A 21,722-nucleotide genomic window follows, 5' to 3' on the forward strand; every position below is an offset into this window, starting at 1 on the left:
GCAATCTTTTTTTGCTTCCATTTCAGTAACTAAATGGATTCCTAGCAAGTAAATATTTTAAAATTACACCCAAAGTACTTTGTAGTGTTTACGCATTCTTTCATAGGCAGATATTAGGATCTTCTTGGTTTAGAATGTAATTTCTCTGGTGTCTGTGTATGTTTTCAGTGGAGAGCTGCTTAAACATTTGATTTTAAGTCTGATTTGGTAACATATTGAGTTGAGCCTAATCCTTGGGGAAACATTTATATTTCAGTGTTAGGCAATAGTTGTTAATGTTTATTCATGAAGGGTACATTCCTCGAATAACCTATTTTAGACAAAAATTAGGATGTGTTAGCAAAGTTTTGTGAGCAGATGTGGCAATCCCAAGTCATCCTCTTTAGAATCTTTCAACTAAATTTATAAACATGAATGTTCTGTTTAAGGAGTAGTTTGCTCTTTACTTATCTGTCCTTTTCTACCTGTTTCAGCTTGGAGAAAACAAGAGTTGGAACGGCCAGAATGTTGGGTTTCCTGAGCCAACAAGTAACAGTAAGTATTGCTTTCTAATTTTATATTTATACTAACTTCTCTTTGTCTCAGTAGGATTTGGATTTTTCGAGACAATTGAAATGCTGTTTGTAAATATTTTAGGGTTTTTATTGCAATTAGATGAATTAACTCTTGAGTGTCCTCTGTGCGAGTGTAGGTATGAATGAATGCAGGAACAAGGAGATTTTAATTTACTCATTGAATTATTGAATCCTTCAGTTTGTAAGGGATTTTAGGAGGTCATCTAAACTGCCTGCTCAAAGCAAGGTCAGGACAGAGTTCAGACAAGGTTGCTTATGTCTTTTTTCCAGTTCTCCAAGGATGGAGATTCCATAGCTTCTCTGGGCAGCCTGTTCCAATGCTTAATTATCCTCACATTGAATTTTTTTTCCTTTTATTGAAGTCAGAACATCTCCTGTTTGTTTATGAATATCATCTCCTGTTCTTCTACCACATTCCTCAGTAATGTGCCTGGCTCCATCTTTTTGGCAACCTCTTCTTAGGTATTGGAAGGCTGCTATTGGGACCCCCAAAGCATACCACTGTCCTCTAAGCCTGATCATCCAAACAGATTTTAATCATATAGTAATTCATCTACCTAGACTCTAACATCACAGCTTGGATACAAGGATGCTGTGGGAGACATGATGTCAAAAGCCTTGCTAAAGCCAAGGTAAATGACATCCACTGCTCTCCCGTCATTCATAAATCCAGTCATTTTATCATAAAAGGCAATCAGGTTGTTGAAGCTGTTTTTTATCCTTGGTAAATTCATGCTTATTGTTCCAAATGGCTTTTTTCTGCTTTGTGTGTTTCTCCTTTGTGTGCCCACAAATGGCTTTAAGAGGACTTACTGCATGATTTTCCCAGGGACTAAAGTGAGGCTGACCAGTGTGCCTTTTTTGATGATGATGATGATGCCTTTTTCCAGGCATTGGAGACCTCTCCTGATCTCTGACTTTTTGAGGATAGTAGAGAATGGCCTTACAATGACATAAGCCGGTTGACTTGGCATGCTGATATATCCCATTTGGTCCAATAGACTTGTAGGGGCTGAAAATTTCACAAGAGATCCCCAGCTGTGATCAGGTTCCATTACTGGTAGTTTGTCTCTTCCTTGAGCTGTGTCTATAGACACAAAGGCCTGAGAGACCTCGTTGATGAAGACCAACTTCAGTTTCACTGTGACAGGTAATGAATAGGACAGACATTTGTGACTTTACAACTACATTTTTGCTGTTTAGAGTGGTAAAGATAATATAAATAGTACTTCCTTCACATTTCCATGAGCTTTGGATTCTTCTCTTCTCTTCTTTGAGTTTTGAACTTAAGAGTCCCAAACATTATCTCCCTCAACTAAGGATTGTACTAGAGACGGACATGCACATGAGCTGCCTTCTATTTTTTGCCTATATACGTCTGAAGGACATGGTCTTAAAAGCAGGTTTTAAGAGGGTTCAGTAGTGTTCCAGTATATATGTGGTCTTCCCAGCCACTAGGCCTGGGGAATAATTTGTGCTTCAACTTACACAGAAGTCTGCTAGCTTTTAAAGTGATCTTGGATTCAGCATGTGCCATTGTGTTTCCCTGAAAGGAGGGATACTACAGGATCTAAGACTTCTTATTAATTGCTTCCTTCCAGCCCTATCATCAGTCCTCATCAATACTCCTAGATAATTTCTGTTTGCATTGTCAAAATCTCTAAGGATGTGGCCTGTGAAATATCTTCAAATGTTAACATATTGGAGTTTGGGACAGATAAGAGCAGATTACACCTCTAGCTTTTCTCTCCTATCTTTGCAGTGTCTTGTAGCAAAGATATTTATAGATGACATCACAACTGTCTACTACACGAATAAGAAAAACAATCCCTTTCCCAGTCTTCATCTGGCAAGAAAACTTTAGCAGTTATACATGTAAATCCAAATCTAGAAGGAGAACACAAAGGCAAACTCACTCAACAGGAGACAAGATCAATAAAAGTTATAGTTTAAACCTGTGCTGACCAAAGAACTTATTTTTCACAGATTGACCTGCTCATAGACCTTTTTGCAGCCACCACAGGCCATGGTACAGAAACAGGTTTTCATTCTGGAATGCTTTTCTAATGCACGAAAGATATTGCTAGATGCCTTCATTTCCATTCTTCTGATCTCCAAGTAAATTGGAAATCAAAGGAGATGTAGGTATCATGTCAATAGACATAGAGCATTTATTTCTGACAGTGCTGTTCAGAGACCACTGTGCTTAATCCCTTAACTCCTTTTTTGAGGCTTTCAATCTAGAGGCAACATTAATAATAATCAGTTTATTAAAGTGTGTCATTTTTTATTTCAGAGGGACTGTGCTATCCTTTTGCAAAATGGGAAGGGTTTGAACCCAAAATGTTATCAACAGGCATATATATTTTACTGATTTTTTTAACCCTTCACCTCATAAAGGCCTTTCTCTTCTACGGTATTTTCTTTAAAATTTACAGCTTAACTGTGATTTCCATATAAAGGCATAAAAGGAGAATGAATATGTTAACAGGTATGTAGAGGACAGACCAGTCTTTCTTCACCTTACAGTCTCATCCAGGATTCATGAAAGACGTAGGAGTGCATTTTTCTTCTCTAAATGTGTTAATTTGATATCATCCATGGCTGAATGAGTTGCTAATAGGTCTTCTTTTTGAGTTTCTCTTTGAAACTTCTCTTGGTATTTCTAAACTAAAGTGGCCTTTCTGATAGAATTATGAATCTGCTGCATCGATTGGCACTCTATTAAAGTATATTTTTATATAGAAATCCACTGTAGTAGTTTCTATACTGTAAACCTTTCAACATATAAATATCACACCATTTATTTGTAATGTATAGGAAGGAACCACAGATTGCTGGATAGAAAAGTAAGTAAGTTCAGTTACTAAGATAGTAAGTAAGTAAGATAGTAATTAAGTAAGATAGTAAGTTCAGTTGATACCTTCCTACTGAATGGCTTTATGAAAAGGCCTGTTTTTCAGGACATGACTGGGGTCAAGGGATTGCCGCATTTGGAGATCTACGCAGTATCACTTGGTATTTCTCACCAGTTTTTCATAGACATGATTACTTGTTGAAATGCTGTGCTAATATTTAGTAGGGGGATGGTCTGCCAGTACATGTTTACCTATGAGCACTTTGCCTGCTCTGCTTCTGGTAGAATATTATGTGTTAGTTTCCCACACAGGGAATGCATAAAAAATCCCAAAGAAGAACTAGTATTATTAAGAGTTTTCCCTGCGCACACCCATTGATCTTCCCCTAAGCCCCAGAGTCCCAGATAACTTCAGAGCTTTGTAGTCAAGGCGAACTGAGGAAATTTGAAGTGTCTTCTCCTTTTGAATAAGAGAAATCACATGCATGCATGATCTCTCACGCCCCTGTGAAGTCTAGGGGTTTTTTTAAAACAGTTCTGAACAAGTTCCACTGTTTGCGATCAAAAATGTCACATCCTTTCAGGTATGCATATGCTAGTTTATATTTAAGAACAACAGTTGTTGGTAGGTGAATCTACTCTTGCAGTGTCATCATTATTGTAGGACGTTTTAAAGAAGGCAAATGGAGCAGCTTCCTCCCTTCTATATCCTTGCTTATAAAAAAAATGTACAGTTTGCATTTGTTGTTACCCTAAAACCTAACTTTCAGTGGTCTTGAAAATCCGAGGCTCTGGGATTGCTACATCTATGATTTGGCAGCTCTTATTCAGATTTCCAGTAATTTTATTCCAGGAAAAAAATTGTCCCCTGCTAGGACAACATATTGTGCATCAGTTTCCTTCTGCAGGCAGATACTCTTTTTTGTATGCGTAATGCACTGTTTCCATCTGAAACTGTAAAATAAAACTGGAATAGTAAAATAAAGTTGTATACTTTAGTACAACAAAACCAAAAATCGTAACAGTTATATATTTTAGTATAGTTGAAGAACAGATTTCGTTGTACTCTTATTGTGTAGTTTGTTTTGCTGAGAAATACCCTACAGTCTGTCTCCTCCTACATACTCGTTCAATGCATTTTTACTATTCCCTATTAAATAACCTTGAAAATTAACTTCTCCTGTTCCCCTCTATCATGTTATTTTGCAGCTATCCTTGCGGCAAACTTCACTTCTGTTCCTCCTACTCGCTGGCAAAGCTTCTTCCCACAGGTTTACTTCTTTACCTTTCCTCTTCATTTCACAATCCTAAAGATGAAACAAGAAGCTATTTGTTTCTTGTTTGGGGATATCTTAGACATTTTTCACACGTGAAATAACAAGAATGTTGAGTGAGTTTTTCTCCCTGATGCTTCTGGAAGAGACTTGGAGACATTGTGGGCAGACCACTAGCATTTGCAGCCCATACAGGAGATGTTTACTGTCAACAGAATGCTCATTTATCTCTCTGGATTTGACTTAAGCAGTTATCAACAAAAACAAAACATTAAACAAATAAACAATCCTAATGCAAAGTGCATTTTCTTGGGAACATATTTGGATTTTATATTTCTGGATGGCGTAATCACAAACATCATACAGTGTGCGTTCTAGGAGAAGCTGTAGATGAGCTATGAAGATTAAAAATATATAAAGATAAAAGGAAAAAGTAACAGTGTTTTTATATATTATAATTCTAACAAGGAAAAAATGACCCTAACTGTTTTTTTATGTTCCCCACCCTCAATTTTCCATAGCATAGTTTTCCTTTATCTATTTCCAGCAATTTAGGGAGTCACAAAGTAAGTATTGAAAAACTACTACTACTACTACTACTACTACTACTACTACTACTACTACTACTACTACTAATACACTCAGAGCAATCCTACCTCTCTGTAAAGGACAGGCTCTTTGTTTTTCTTGCCTAACATTTTATTACTAGGGATTCATGCATGACTTTACAGTCTTTGTTCTTTAGAGTACATCTGCTCCTGCTGTTTGTTCACCACCTGAAATCATAATCATTTGTTTGTGACATCACAATTAGTTACTGTGAAGATGATTAGATTGTCACCAACAGATGATTATGATTTCAGATGGTAAATGAGCAGCAGGAGCAGATGAACTCCCAAGGAACAAAGATACTTGATCTCATGCAATTTTCTCTGTAAAAAAAGAAAAAGCAGTGAGAAAAGAGCAAATAGATATTCAGAAGCTTCTTAAATCTGTGATGAGAAAATTTGAACATTTTTCCATAAATAACATGTGTTTTAGTATTTTTAAAAATCTACCTAAATAATAAGAGATTAAGAATATAAGAAATATAAAAAATAGGAAAATATATGCGTGTTATTGTAAGCCCTAACTGAATGGTTACATCAAATTCTTACTTAGATGTTTCTTTACTGGGTTTGGGGGAGAAAATAAATGCAAAATAAATCATGTATTTATGAAATTTTGCACAGTAATACAATTTCACTTTGGAGGAAACAAAATTTATGTGAACTTTATAGTTCTGGCCCTCACTAGTTTTATAAAGACTTCTTTTTATAGTCCTCTACATGTTTATTTTTCAACTGGGGATTTTGGTGAAGACTTCCAGTAGATAATTTAATACCCCTGTATTTCCATGAACAGTAACTGAAGTCTACAGTTTGGGAATAAAGTTTTTGTTTTGTATTTCAGACATTTTTAATTGGAGTTTATAAGTGTACATTTTGCTGAAATATGTAATTCTTTTGGGTGTATTTCAAAGGTGATTTGCAGCGGATTGTATGCATTTTTGCTCACGAAGTACTGCTGTTTCCTTGGACATCACTTTTGAATTGCTTCCAAACTTACTAAACTTCGTCAATTATTATACACTCTTGCTAAGAGTTAGATTGATACATTGCTAAACATTTGTTGAATTATTTGTCATTCTGAATAGAAACCACAGTAAGAGGGGTTGACAACACCACTTATTTGATGAAGTGCAGGCCACAGAACAGTAGTTTTCCATCTGTTTGGTCTGGGGTTTTTTGTTTTGTTTTGTGGGGTTTTTTAGCAAACATACTGTCAGGTGAACATTATACCATTACTGTGTGTAATGGGAGCAGTTCCATCAGCTAAGCCACTTGTCTATACTCTGTATGTCTCACGACTTTGGCTAGAGTCTCTTATAGCAGTTGGTTATGTTTAAATAACACCTTGCCTCTGTAGCTGCTGAGTTGATGTGCTAATTTTTTTTTGTTAAAAAAAAAGGATTCATCCCATCTTCTAGGAAGGGTCTTTCTTAGATAACTATATTTTCTTTCTAACTGAAGACATAGGAAAATTAAATTTAGAAGCAGAGGAGATTTGTCCAATTTTGTTTTTCCCTGAGTTATTGAAGCTAGGAAGTCTATGCTGTATTTTCCATTATTAATGTGTCATTAAATGTGTTCTTTTTCAGCTTAATCTAGCAATGAGAATGAGATAATGTATCCAGAATAATACTAATTAAATACTTCTTGCATATATTTTTTGAAACAGTTGAAAAAAACTTCTGAAACACCTAACGTTAAAAAACACCTCGTATTAACAAAACAGGGAAGGGAGCGTGGTTATTTTTTCCTTTCTGTTTTGAGAACTAGTGGCAAGATCCAAATCAGCATTTTTGTGTGTAAGTGGGATTTGGGCACAACTCAGGTATGTAAGATGACAACTGCAATTGGTCCTCCTCCTTTTCCTACGTTTCCCCTTTTGAGATGCTCAGTTAGGTGCTTAAAGTACTGCAAGTTTTGCATCTTCAGATGTAATGCTTTCTTTGCTGAGTTTAGAGTACAGAGTGTATTTCTAAAGTACCTAGTGTTTTAAACACGTGCCCAGAATGTTGGGAGACTTAGATTTAGTTTTCCTTCTTCACCAGAAGGAGAGTACTCATGGGGTGCAGAGTAATCTAGATAATAGCAGCTGCCTTTTGGAGATGTGTATCTAATATCATTATGACTTGCAGACAGAAAATAAAAAATCAGATGCTGTCAAAATGCAAGAAATCCACAGAGAAGGAGTGATCTAAAGGAATCATGACTCTGTAGTCTGTCTGTTGATTAAAGCACTTGTGGGTGAAGGTGCAGATATGTATTCTGGTGTTCCCTGGCTGGTTTACAGATATTATATTCTACATACTTTAGACACAGGTTAAAAAAAAAAAAAGTGTTGCAAGCAACCTGCTGCCTGGTTCTTGAGTAGTATGGATTGTGCATATGTAAGAAACATACACTTGGGCTGTGAGGCTTGTGGTTTGGATGCCCTCAGGCTGAGAAGGAACCCCAGTCAGCTTTCTAGGAGACTGCTTAACCATTAAACTCTTGATGTAGAAAATGTATAAAGAGGGAACAGCCACCATGACAGGAGATAGCCAGCTCTATGGGTAGAGATAATTTCAGAGAAATTATCCTTTTGCTTTTCCTGGTCCCCTAAAATTCCTATATGAATTAAATTTGTTCAAGGTTGTTAGTCTATTCTTTTGGAAAAAACTGCATGTGGAATAGCAACGCAGAGCTCTTTATTGATGTTAACTCTCAAGTTCAGATTTAATAATGTAATTCTGCAAACTATCTGCATTTGGATTTCTGTCTTCAGCCAAGCAAATGGAGGAGTATCACACAATTAACCTCAATACTGTGTTTCTCTAAATACTTTCACTTTTCTGAAGTCTTTTTGCCTTTTCCTACTCCCTTCCTCCCAACCTGGAACCCACCGTGTACCTCACCGTTAGTCTAGGATAATAAAGTTCTTGAAGAATTGAATCACTTGAACTGAGGCTTTACTGCTGTCAGAACCACGACTTAATTCTCCACTCTCTCCTCCATCCCCTTTCCTTTACATCAAACATCTTATCCCTATGACTTCCACTCCCCCACCACTTTCTCCTCCTCTGATTTGATCTTCACTCGTACCTATGCTGTGCTTGTTGATGTCCCCCTTGACCTTCTTAGCTTCAGCAACCTCTCTATCCTTGTCCAGTAGACTCGTTCATTCTTTCATCTCTTCTGTGTGTGGGTCATGCCTTTGTTTTCATCATCACAATTCTTATTCCCCTCTTAATCTGTTAATGAATAGTCTTGCCTGCATAGGTCACCTCCGGTTGCACTTATGCACTCTCCTAATTGCTTTACCCCCTCAAAAATCACTTTCTTCTAGCTTTTACAAGCAGCTTCATGTGCCAGCTCACTAGCTTGATTTGCTCCTGCTCCGAATTTGCTAATCATCTTTACTGATAAGAATACTGTCCTTTCTTCTGCATTTAGATTGGTTGTTTTCAGAACCTGCTTCATCTTAATCTTAGGTTATCTGGTACACTGACATATTGTTGGAAACTTACGATGCAGAAATTATCATGTAAAAATAATGGTGTAGGTGTTTTGTCTGTCTATTTCGTAGAATATCCCGTAGAGATTTCCCACTGCCAACACTAAGTCTTTTTTTACCAAAATCTTATGTTCCCAAGCAGGAGTAAAGCTGTGGGGAGGTTTCAAAGGACTTCCTCACATGAGTTAAGCACCAAATGTTACAGAAATTTATACAATTGAAGTATTCTGTGATACTGCAATTTCCTTTTTGGCTGTACAGAAAACGTTCCATAGAAATTAAGGATATTAAGAACTGACTTCGTGAAGCACTAAATAGTATTTACTTCAGTGTCATGGTTATTTTAAGGTTAAATAAACTAGTATTTTAATGAGTGACTTTATATAACATCAGTTTGTTTAAGGTCATGTAGATGAGATCTTTTGATTGAAGGACATCGTGTAATGACAAAACATTTTTTCATGTCTGAATATTGCAGTAGCTGGTGACTTAGAAATACCACAGATAGCTGTATTAAGTAGGTAATGATTGCATCTTGGTATTTCAAGCCAAGATTGTGTGTAGACAATTACTGAGAACGCAGTGGCCATACTATTTTCCTATTCAATTGTTTGACTGACGTTTTCTGAGTTCCTACTGAGGTAATAAAACAAAATTTGAAAATATTCTAGTATATAAATAGGCTTTTACAGTGAGTGGAGTATAAAACGATAATTTCTTTTTATGATAATATCTACATTTTTTCAGTCTTGTTATTGAAATAGTTATTTGGTTTTGTAAATTCTCTTTTTTGCTCTCAGTGGATTTCTAATGGGCCATATTCTAGGGCATGTTGAGAACCTGCCAGTTCTATGGAGGAATTATTGCTTGTGAAAGTCCTCCATGTCTCTTAAGGTTTTGTCATTTTAACTTAGATAATAGTGAAGTCAGGATTAGACCTGGGTCTAACTTTTCCTGCTTAACGCCTTACTACAACATTTTGCCACGTACTTTAAGCAGCACAATATAAGGCGGCTTTACTCAATGTGAATACAGGTAGCATAATCTGAAAGAAAGCTTTTTGTTGATCATCTATCAAGTATTTCATTCAGTTCCAAAAATAGTGATTCTCTCTTTGTGATAGGTCATTTCAAATATCAGGGTGTTAAACTTTGTGAGCATGTCATATACAGAATTATATCATGGTTTACCTTGCATCATTACACAAGCCATGAAAGCACTCCTTCATGCTGGTGCCCCATATCACTGGTTGTAGTGCAGGGAAGAGCATGTGCTCTTCAGGGGTGTCAGGGGAAGTCATACACCAGCTGACACTGCTTCTGACGCACCAACAAGTATAGCTTTCCTGTAGGACAGGTGAGAGCCTAGGGAGAAAATTGTAGTTCTCTGAGAAAGAATAAAGTTGTGGTTTAGACCAAGTATATTGTGTCCATAAACACGAAAAGTCAATGAGTGACCTCGAACTAGGAGAAGTCATTGAGTGAAGGCAGAGGAAGAGTATCACTACAGTGCTGATCAAGTAGAAAAGAGAGAAAATTAGCACTGATATATATATATATATATATATATATATATATATATATATATATATATGCAGATTGAGAATACAAGCCTGATTCTGTAGGTCATCTTTTGGAGCTGAATGATAAAATAAAAATTTCAGCTTTTCGTGTTTTCTGATCTTCCTGACAGAAATAGAAAACTGAAAATGGGAAACCAGTGGTACCAGTGTAGACACTAATACCTGTGAGTGTGTAGGCAACACTGTCATCACTCTGAACTTTTCTTAACTTAGTAGCCCACTGCTGTGGGGTAACTTGTCACTGTCCTGTATCAGCAAATTCAATTTTTGCAGAGTCTTATTACATTGAGGCTCATTTGGTGATATTGTCAGTCGTTCTCCTTCCTCATCCCATTCTCCATGCAGAAAGTCCCTCCGATGGTTAGTTTTGTTTTCCATGAACTCCAGAAGGAATGAAGGTCCAGACAGTGGAGGACCCTTTTGTAGAAAGGTCCCCTTGCCTTCCCAGCCAAGGGCACCCTGTCTTCCCAGCCAAGGGGACCCTAAAGAGAAAGGGTTAGGGATAAAAATAACACCACTCCAACAGATCTTTTGGAGACTGCCTTTATTACTGCTGCTATGAAAAGAAGTTGAATCAAAGCACCAAGATTACACTTCAAGGGGAAGGCTTGTGAAGGATAGTTGGGCCATTTTGTATCTTAATTGTACACTTGCCTTGGAGTCTAAACTGTTTTGCTATTGTCTGGTATGTGACAGCAAAAGTAGACAATGGAAGATCAAGAAATTTACTCTTAGGTAGGAGAGGTCTTTGGTGTGGAGTTTTCGGAGACTTCAGAAGATTATGAGAGACTGCTAACAATTACCGCCAAGGATGAATAAGACATGTTTTTCAAATGTTAGTGATTACGTTGCATAGCTAGCCTGCATGTTTTCATAGCACATTTGCCCACAGGTTTAAATAATATAAATGGAAATCATTTTAACATGTTTCATGAATGTACCTCTAAGTTGATGTCCAGCAGAAGGTGCAATGGTCTAAATGGTAGTATTATAGATCCTGTGACTCCAAATAATTACAGTGCTACCTTTGGAGTATGGTGAAGTTAGTATGGGATACATATTTAGTAGACATAAAAATCCAAATTTTTTTTCAGCTGAAAGACTAACAAAAATATGAAAATATTCACCTAGAGGTGTTCTCCTGCAATGCATAAAGGTGTTAGAGGACAGTATTTCTTTCTCCCATGTTTTTTTATTAAAGTGTTTGTTTCAAGACTAATTACAATAATTTCTGAAGAGTTCTTTTGTTCTTACACTTATTCCTCTGTTGATGTCACTCCTTGTCTTGTGATAACAGCTTTACTACTGTAACTAAACTATTATATATATACACACTCTTCTACAATTCAACAGAGTTGAAGTAAGCAGACAAGAGTGAGGAATGATATTAAAAAAATCCTCATTAATATATTAAAAATAGATAATGAATTACACTTAATATATGCGTGATAGAAGTTTTCAGAGAGACCAAGTTTTTATTGGCTTTTTAAAACAAGTTTGTAAGAAGCTTCATGAAACATAGGCCCTGAATATAAAAAGTTAATAGCTTGCAACTATATTAATGCAATGTCTGGAATATTACATTACTTTGTTTCCAGAGATAATCAATGATGGTAATATAATATCTGCCTCTCAGAGCCAATGTATGATTTAAATTAATTATTGCTTACAAAGCACTTTGAAGTCTTTAGCAGAAAGGTGTTGCATAAGTGTAAAAGTACTATTATTAATTTAACATCACCATTAGAGTAAAGTCAGTACTTTAGGAGCATTTGCTATACTCTGCTCAATATCTTTTTATTCATCATATGCTGCATATTAGTTATTTTAACATTTAGAAAGCTTAGTAATCTGGAAGTATTCCAAACCATTGTTCCAGACAGCAGTTAGATATTTGGGTGGATCATGTAAAAACAGTGAAATGGCTGAGAAAGCATGTAAAATGTTTGTTTTAAGTAATATTACATCAATGGAACAGACATCTGCAGCACTGGACTTGATTTTAAACTTCTTTAAACTTTTTTTAAGTTAATGTTGTACTATGTTTTTCTAAAATTGAGCTGGGGGGCTAATATATTATTTCTAAACAAGTATACTGTTTTACCTTTTGTTCAATTTTCATTTCTGTTTCTCAAATATTTATAGGAAATCAGCTTTACAGTGGGCAGATCTTAGGAGGTGGTGAACACCTGCCACTCAATATTTTTGTTGCTATTCGGTTTTGTAACCTAATGTCAACTATCAATATCTGTATTATCTATTTTAATTTTCATTCATGTTTTCTCTTGTATAAGACTATTTAAAAATATGAGCAGTGATAGGCCTTGGAAGTTATAGCCTCAGAAAAAGGGTATAAAATCACTCTTATCATATAGTCATTATGTGCTATAAAATAATGCTGCTTGTTTACACAGTTGTTGTTATCTATAAGGTTATATTCTAAATTGTCCCAAATGGAGAAAAAGAAATTTTAGGGACCCTGTCCTCCATCTTTCCCAGTAGCATTGTCTTGAATTTGTGCTTAGCTCTAGAGTTCAGCACAGGGTCCACTGGCTTTGTAGCCAGTTGTAAGACTGGGTAAAACACCTTTAGAGTCCAACCAGGCTCCCCAGCCCCACGAAGGTAGGTGGGGAGACCAATCAGGTGAATAACAGATACTTCTTTGTGAATGGTATATGCTGATGTTCCAGTTTTCTGAAAGCAATATTAATTTAAAAGCCAAATGTGTGAGTAAATCAATTAAAAGAATCACCTGTAAGCACTTTGCTGAGTCAGCAGTGAGGAAGTTCGATTTTCACCACGTAGCTGAAAATGACGATATTAATTACTGGTACTATTTTTTGAGTGTTCTCCTTGTGGTAGACATTTTATTTAAAAATACCATTAGGATTAGAGGAATCCTTTCTAGGTAACTGGAAATTAATTTTCTTCTCTTCTTCGAATTTATTCTACATTTTGAGATGAATTTAATATGTACTGTGAATGAATTAAGGAGTGAACCCTTTGATTTCTCTTGGGATTACTAAATCAGTTAACAAATAGGGTTATCAATCCTAGAATGAAATGCCGTATGGCTCAGGTTCACCCATGTTATTTTCAGATATATGCTAGAAGATTAAAATATGCTATTAATACGAAATTGCACATTTCAACCTCATTTTTCAATTTGTTAATAATAAGAAAGAGCTTTTCTTCTTATATCAGCAAACTGGGTACTCATGTTTCCAACAAATGCTTCACTGTATATGAAAACTAGCAAACTTCACCCTTAATTCTGCACATTTCCACGCACAGGATTATCAGCAAAACTGATCAAGTATGTACTCCTGGTTTTAAGCAGGTTTAGGGCTGAGATGTTTTCTAAAAATATATTAAAAAGTTTGAAATGTAAACAAATTATCCCTAATGTACATGTCACTGGAAATATTTAAAAGTAATTCACATGAATAAATTTAGATCTTTTTAACGTTTACCCTAACTCCTATTGATATTAATGATGACACATGCTTTCCTTGTTCAGTATAAATGTTGTCCAAGGCAAGGAGCTATTTGCAAACTATAGGATGCCATATAGGCAGGTAAATAAATAAATAAATAATAAATTCCTCTTCATTGAAGAGCAGTCAGTCACATAAGAGTCATTATGACAGTAATGATGTGGCTGCAGGGCAATTTAAGGTTATTTAAACACAGGCTGCTGTTGTAATTCAGCGAACACTTTAAGCCAGCACTTGAGGCAGTGCTGCTACCACAAGAAGCCATCCTGCCCTTCTTTTGCCTCCAGCAGCTCATTCTCATGAGCATCACTGCATGGTCCTACAGGTGCTGGTGCTGGGACAAGCAATAGTGCAGCCGGAGAGTACAAACAGCAGCTGTAGGTAGGAGAGAAAAGAACTACTTCTAGTGGCAACAAGTGCTGACATAGGCTCATTTAAATTATTTGTGAAATAACAGCCTAAATTATTGTACCAGGTAGGAGGCAGAAGATTGTAGTGAAATAATGATTGTGCTACTATTTTGAAGTAGCAGCTGTTCCTTGTGGTTTGTAGATCTCCAAACCTTATTTGTTCATGTTGTGTATTCTGTGCTAGCCGCAAGTCCAGGTTTGTGCCTTCTTAAAAAGAGTAGGGGAAGAGGAAGAAGAGGGACACTTCAGATCTGCTTTGTTTCTAAATAAATTATACAATTTCATTTACAGTGACTGTGGAAAAAAGATACGGCTTCTAAATGCTTACTTTGCTTTCCACTGCAAAATACGTTAATTAAAATTGTCTACACGTCAAACCCATTCTTGAGTAATGAGAATGAACTTTGTTTTTATTTTCAGCGCCAAAGGGAATACTCCATCTCTCTCCTGATGTTTATCAAGAGATGGAAGCAAGCCGCAACAAATCAGCCCCTGGTACCACTGTAAGCTATTTGTCGTCCAAAGAAATGAGCCAGACTTCTAGCTCTTTCTTCAGCATATCTCCTACAACAAATAGCACAGCTACGATTGCCAGGGAACTTCTCATGAATGGAACGTCCCCAACTGCCGAAGCCATAGGTCTAAAAGGAATATCTCCTGCTTCCCCCTGTTCTGCAGTGCAGCCTTCAAAACAGCTGGAGTATTTGGCAAGGATTCAAGGCTTTCAGGTATGGGAGGGGGAAAATGAAGCTCTTCAGCCAGAATCATAGCATTGCCATCAAGGTTTCACTCTTGCCCTCTTGAATGTGGGCATGCATGTAACTTATCTTTTAAATTAGCTGGTGTCCAAGGCAGTTTCTGGGTCCAGGAGGTACAACCCTGCACCAATATACATGTCCCTCCTTCTCTTTTTTGTTCCTTCCTTCCATTCACCTTACTGCAGGCCATCTTTCTCTTCTTTGTTTATTCTCCTTAAATAATTACAGGCTTAAATTATGCTTTTTACTTGCACTTCTTTGAGAGTCTTCACCTCTTGGCATTAGAAGCTTTACATACTGCTCTGGCGTTGGTTTCTCTCTTCAACTGATCCAGAAGGTACTGACGCACCACCTCAACTTTGCATTTGTCTTCTGGGCTGGGTCTTTAAAGCCAGCTTCCCCCCCGCACCTCTTAGTTGTAACCTGTAGAACAACGTTTTGATCAGAAGGTGCAGCCTAGGAGCAGACCTGGTGCCAGAGCAATGCAGAATGTTTTTGACATCACAGTCAATACTAGAGAATGTAAGATGAACCATGCTGGGTCAGCGCATGAGTCCTTCGGCACTGATAACCTTTATCCAGCAATGGCAAGTACCCTACATTTCATGGGACAGTAGCAGCCTCTGTAGTACATCCAGTCTTTTCTGCAGTGTGGAAGAAGGGAAAAGGAAGCCTCTTCCCAATCACCATTACATGCAAAATTACACGTGTATATGGGTAGTAGCTCATTTTACTCTGTTGCACCATTGGGGAATAGGACCAGCTATGTAGAAATATTCTTTTTCCTGTCATAGGTTTTTGTTTTGGTTTGGTTTTTTCCTTTTCAGAGTTGTGAATTTGTTTCATTTGAAAAGTTGGTTTCGTATGTTCTAGCATATGTAATTTGATCATGTAACCAAATTCTGGAAATGGGAGGTTTCTTTTAGAACTTTTGCATGCCTGATAATGATTTTTTTTCATCGCAGCCCATGTAATTTACCAAGTATGCAGTTGTTGGAAGTGAAGGAGGCTGCTAGCATTCGAGAAATAGTGCCAGATGTTCTGTTGGCATAAGCAGCATAGTTAAATTACATTTGCATACATCAGATATCACCAGTTGTGGATTTGACCTAACGCTGTTTCCGTCTAAAGTGTACGTTCAGCTTTCTTTTGGTCTTTATTTTTAAAATGTCATTTTTGATTCATTAGTTTGAATGTCTCTTAATGCAACAAACGGTAAAAGCCTAAGTCTCACTGTAGTAGAGTTAAGCTGCTAATAGGAATTCAGTTTTCCTGAGTTCCAATTGTTACCTGCCTGCAGTAGAAACAGATGAATTCTGATGAAAAGAAATTCAATCCATGAAGTTTTCACTGCTCAGTTTCACATCTTGTCAGATTGCTTGTGTCTACTAGTAACACTTTATTTTCATAGAACTGATGCACAATTTATGTTACTGTTTTGATTCCTACTTGCCTACAGTATGTGGTTACTGTAAAATGATTAGTTGTGTTTTTCCTGTTTTTTTCATGTTTTGATTCTAGATGCTTATGTAGAAATTGTTTTTAAAGGGTCTTACCTTGAGCCAAAAAGTATAATCCGTTTCATCCGTAAACTAGACTACTACTTTTTACTTGGCCCTGATACAAACCAAGCAGTTTGGTAGAGAATCTCGATTAACATCAATCCGCTGTGTATGTCACTGATGGTTTTACATCTTCTTAGCATGCTTTTTAACACCTCGCTTGAATAAACCTGGTATTGATGTGAAACTCTGCCACTGCTGGGTGGCTGATCTGAGGTGGAGCAGTGAACAGAATCTCTGTGGGAAATGGCTCAGTGGCCTGTCAGGTGCATATCACAGGTCTCTTCACCATTTCAGCCTAGAAAGCTCTTTGTGTTTAAGAGCTTAAAAGCCGATTTCTTTACAGGTTAACTTTCTCAGGCATATTTACTAAGCAGAAAACTACTGCATTTGCAAACAGCTAGCTTGTTTCATGTTTCCTGAATGACCCAAAATGATTTTAAATTGTAGCATGTATTTGTATTCTGGTCCGGATGATAACCATAGTTTTGTCTTTCATTGAAGAACGTATACATTCTGTTCTGTTACAATGTATTTTTGAATTTTTAAAAAAATCAATAAATACTCATATGATGTTTCGTTTGTAAATGTAAAAAAATGTTATTTTCTTATTTGAATGGGGTTTTTTAACTTCTTTAGCTGCAGGGGACATCTTTAAAATGTGGTTACTTAATTTAAATTCTTCTGAACTGTTTGTATATGATCTCAGCCGTCTTCTATTGTAAGCCTTTAATATTAAGAGTTATTGGGACCAATCTATGGAAAAGTACTAAAAAATTACATTTTTATGGTTTATGGCTTATTATTCTAAAGATACTTGTAATTGATAAGCAGCAGCTCATTGTCACTGAAAAACAGGTGTTTAGCTTGGATACATTCAAGGCTCAGGTTTCAAATTACCAGCAATAATTAAACACAAATACTTAAAGCAAGCCTTTACAAACTCTGAATAAAGCATTTTTAGTGCTTGCTTCATATTTATGAATACGATCTACCGGTTAATTCTTTCGCAGACTTTGCCCAGAGATTGTTTAAAGGAAAATTCAGCTTTGGTAAAATTGTTATTTTTAAGTGACTGTGGTATTTTGGTCATTGTTTTGTAACTAGATTAGGAAAGTTACAGTTATTTCTGCTGACCGTTTAAGTGCAGTAAATTATTCAGAGAGTTTGTTTAAATGGAAACATTTAGAGAAGCTGTTTACATGTGAATAACTTGAGCCTCCAGTTTTTGCTGAGGCAAAACACAAGTTGCAGGTAGTCCAGTAGGAAATTCCCCTGGGAGTTTCCATGAAGCAAAGATCATAAAACTTAAAAAAGCCATGACTGAGTGCCCACAGTCAGTCCCAGTGCACGGCTGCAGCCATACTTGGCTTGCTGCATTGGCAGGACTTAGCAATCTTAACTTTTTCTCTGTAGTGACTACATAATAAAACCTCGCACAGGATATAGTTTCTATGTGATGTATTCCTTTGATTGCAATGGTTACACAGTTTATATCTTTTTTTCCCCTCCTCTACATTTGTTCAGTGCTTAACTGTTCCATTTTATACAGTGATGGATTTAAATGTTTTGGGGCATTTCCAAATGTTTCTCATTTCCCCAACCAGTAGCAAAGGCATACATTTCTGAGTGACTGCACGCACAGGAGAAGTTCTGCTGGACACTCTCGAGTCAGGTTTACTTGTGGCACATACATTTTAGCTTATGGTTTTGAGCTGTCAGCAGAGGTGGGCCTAAACTAAATTTCTACACTTTGTACGAGGGTTAACACTGAGCTCAAACCCTTCCCTACAGTGGCTTTAAACAAAACAAATACTCATTTTGCTTTGTTGGAGGTTGGATTTGGAAATCAGTCTAGGAGTGCTTGGATCTCACTACTGAGATACATAAGTGAGGAAAATTTCAGGGAAATTCAACCCTCAGTGAATTTCAAGGAAAGAATGTAATTGCAAATTTCTTGGAGCAGGTCAAACTTCAAAAAGCACCTAAAAACCATTTTCAAATTTGCCACATGCACTATGGATGCTAATAGCAAATCATTTAGAGGTGTAAAATCGTCTAAAAAGGTGGATGCTTCTTGGGATTTTCATAAACACCTGTGCAGATTAGGTGCCTGACTTTCGGTTCGCTTGTAAGCCTGGGCACCCTACACAGTGTTTTGCAAATTTGGGCTGTTGCCCCACACTGTGAACTCATTGCCTGAAGTCAGTCATACCTTTGAGACTTCTGCCCTGTACTGTGTTGTCTGATGCAGACACGTCCTCACGTGCTGTGGGTTGTCATTCTAGTGTGAATGATAATTGTACTTTCCTTGGTGTCTCCTCACCGCTTTTGCTGAAGGATGTAGTTGCTGACAGGAAGAGCAAAAAGGGGCAAGTCTGGCTTCTTCAGACTTGGCATAGTGTGTGAAACAGCCATCAGTCGTAGCTTAGGCCGTGCTGTGACCATTTCCTGGTCTCTCTCAGATTTAGCTGTGGCTGCTAACGAGTGCAGCACCACAGAACTGGTGCCTGGCTTCCCAAGTGAAGGACGGTGGATGACCTTTGCATCTGTCCTGCCTGAATTTGCGAAGGTTTGTGAATCCCAATCCTGTTTTTACCCAAGATCTCTTTCTCTTTGACCAATAATTGCCCATGTGAACCTCATGAAGATCAACAAGGCCATGTGCAAGGTCCTGCACATAGGTTGGGGCAATCCCAAGCACAAATACAGGCTGGGCAATGAGTGGATTAAGAACAGCCCTGCAGAGAAGGACTTGGGGGTATTAGTGGATGAAAAACTGAGTATTAGCCAGCAATGTGCGCTCACAGCCCAGAAAGCCAACCGTATCCTGGGCTGCATCAAAAGAAGCGTGACCAGCAGGTTGAGGGAGGTGGTTCTCCTCCTCTGTTCTGCTCTCATGAGACCCTACCCGGAGTACTGTGTTCAGCTCTGGGGCCCCCAACATAAGAAGGACATGGACTTGCTCAAGCGGGTCCAGAGGAGAGCCACAAAGATAATCAGGAGGCTGGAGCACGTCTCCTATGAAGACAGGCTGAGAGAGTTGGGGTTGTTCAGCCTGGAGAAGAGAAGGCCCCAGGGAGACCTTATAGCAGCTTTCCTGTACCTAAAAGGGGCCTACAAGAAAGCCAGAGAGAGACTTTTTACAAAGGCATGTAGTGATGGTTTAGTGGGCTTGGTTAATGGTTGGACTCGATGATCTTGAAGGTCTTTTCCAACCTAAATGATTCTATGATTCTATGATTCTATGATAGGACAAGGGGTAATGGCTTTAAACTGAAAGAGGGTAGATTTAGATTAGATGTAAGGAAGTTCTTCACTGTGAGGGTGGTGAGGCACTGGAACAGGTTGCCCAGAGAGGTTGTGGCTGGACCATCTCTGGAAGTGTTCAAGGCCAGGTTGGATGGGGCTTTGAGAAACGTGTTCTAGTGGAAGGTGTCCTTGCCCATGGCAGGGGCTTGGAACTAGAGGATCTTTAAGGTCTCTTCCAACCCAAACCATTCTAAGATTCTATGATTCTATAATAACAAATTCACTGTCAGAACTTGTTGACAGTGTTCATGACAGTTAAATAGTTCCTGGTCTTTTTAATAATGAAGAGTTTGGGCCTGAAACTCTTTCTCAAGCAAATCTAGACACAGTCATGAAAATCAGATTTGAGTTCAGTGGGAATTTTTAATACAAAAAGAATGAATGAGGGATTCAGGGTTAAGCCTGAAGGAAATAATTGAGATATAAATTATTATCATCACATCACAACTTTCATATCTTGAAATTTGATGCAATTGCCTTTATGTTCCTTCATTAACCTTTTGTGTCCGAGTATTCTGACTCATTGATGATGGCTGAAATAACCATTTCAATTCAAAAGTTCTTTTCCAAAGCAGGTCACAATTAAGAAATGTTGCTTACTTAGTTAAGTTAAAATTCATTAGGCTTCACTAGATGGAAGCAGCTTTTCTTTTGTTAGTTCTTGTTCATTACAAGACCCAGCAAAATATGCATACTTAATGTGCAAGAGCTCCCTGGGATTCTTGACATTAGCTATTTCCCTCCTTCTTTCTTACCTCTGAAGCTGTTTTTTACCTCAGTAAAAGCAACATCTTATCCCTTTTCAGTCTATCTTTTTCTCTTCCCACAGCAAGCGGATTTTGTTCAATTGAAGTTTCATTGGTCTTTGCCAGCACATCAGGATATTTCTTTCTTATGATCTTCAGTATAACTTAGGACTGGAAAACTAAGGCCAGATTGTTTACTTGTACAGGTTGTATCTCTGAAGGCAACAGATTGACACACCAGTTGTGGATTTGGGCAACAGGACTGCACTTCGATATTTTCCATAAACTTGTCACATTCACAAAAAAAGCCATGATAAATAAGAAGGAGAAGGCTACAGCAAGACATTTACCAGTATCTTGAGCTCTTGAAGAGCACATATCTCTGAACTAGCTTTGAAAATTGAAAGAATTCATTGGTACAGATTGCAAGGTTAGGGAAAAAAAAAGAAGGGAAAAAACCCCAAGCATTCCCCATTGATTCCAGATTCAAATAGCTACAGTAAAGGAAATTATGAGACTTTCTTTATTGTTCCGGTGAGTAGAAATAAGGTGAAAGCATTCTGAGAAAACTTGGTATCGCATCTCATTCTAAGCAGAATCTTCCTGCTGAGGAGGCCAATGGGCAGAAATGAAAACACACTAACCAAGAATGCTGTGATGGAGGTGAAAGCTTCAATAAAGGCCTCTGAAGCAGCACGTTGAAGTGAAGCTTCCATGGCTTCCCAGAAAATCAGTGGGCATTTCCTGTCTCTGGGTCTCTGATGGGCTATGGACTACCTTCCCATCCCAAATGTCCTGTCTCAGTTTTTACAACAGACAAGCTTTTTGTTGTTGTTGTTTTCACTTCCATTCCTCTTTCAGGATAGAAAGCAGCAACTTCCCTTTGCTTCTTTCAGCCTTTCTCATGGCTCACTGCCTTGCATAAAGTGGCCCTCCACTATGTCATTCACCTTCACTCTTCCTCCGTAGTTATCTACTGAGCCTACACTACAAAAGTTTTAGTTAGAAGTTTAATCGTTTTGTGGTGATTTTGTTCAAGTGATCATTT

The 21,722-nt window shown here is 37.5% G+C and overlaps 1 protein-coding gene across 6 annotated transcripts in view; it reads left to right on the forward strand.

The window, feature by feature from the left end:
* The window catches only part of STAU2 (staufen double-stranded RNA binding protein 2), a 176,565-nt gene that overhangs the window by 79,122 nt on the left and 75,721 nt on the right, over positions 1–21,722 (forward strand). For all 6 annotated transcript variants that reach the window (XR_003922902.1, XM_030010781.2, XM_030010784.2 and 3 more), the window contains 2 exons: positions 474–534; positions 14,717–15,024. Coding sequence is in view for 5 of the 6 variants with exons in the window: in XM_030010781.2 (XP_029866641.1) it covers positions 474–534; positions 14,717–15,024 (369 nt within the window). In the remaining variant the exon portion in view is untranslated. The remainder of the gene's footprint in view (positions 1–473; positions 535–14,716; positions 15,025–21,722) is intronic.

The sequence above is a fragment of the Aquila chrysaetos genome, chromosome 4 (assembly GCF_900496995.4).
Source record: "Aquila chrysaetos chrysaetos chromosome 4, bAquChr1.4, whole genome shotgun sequence".
NCBI classification, from domain to species: domain Eukaryota; kingdom Metazoa; phylum Chordata; class Aves; order Accipitriformes; family Accipitridae; genus Aquila; species Aquila chrysaetos.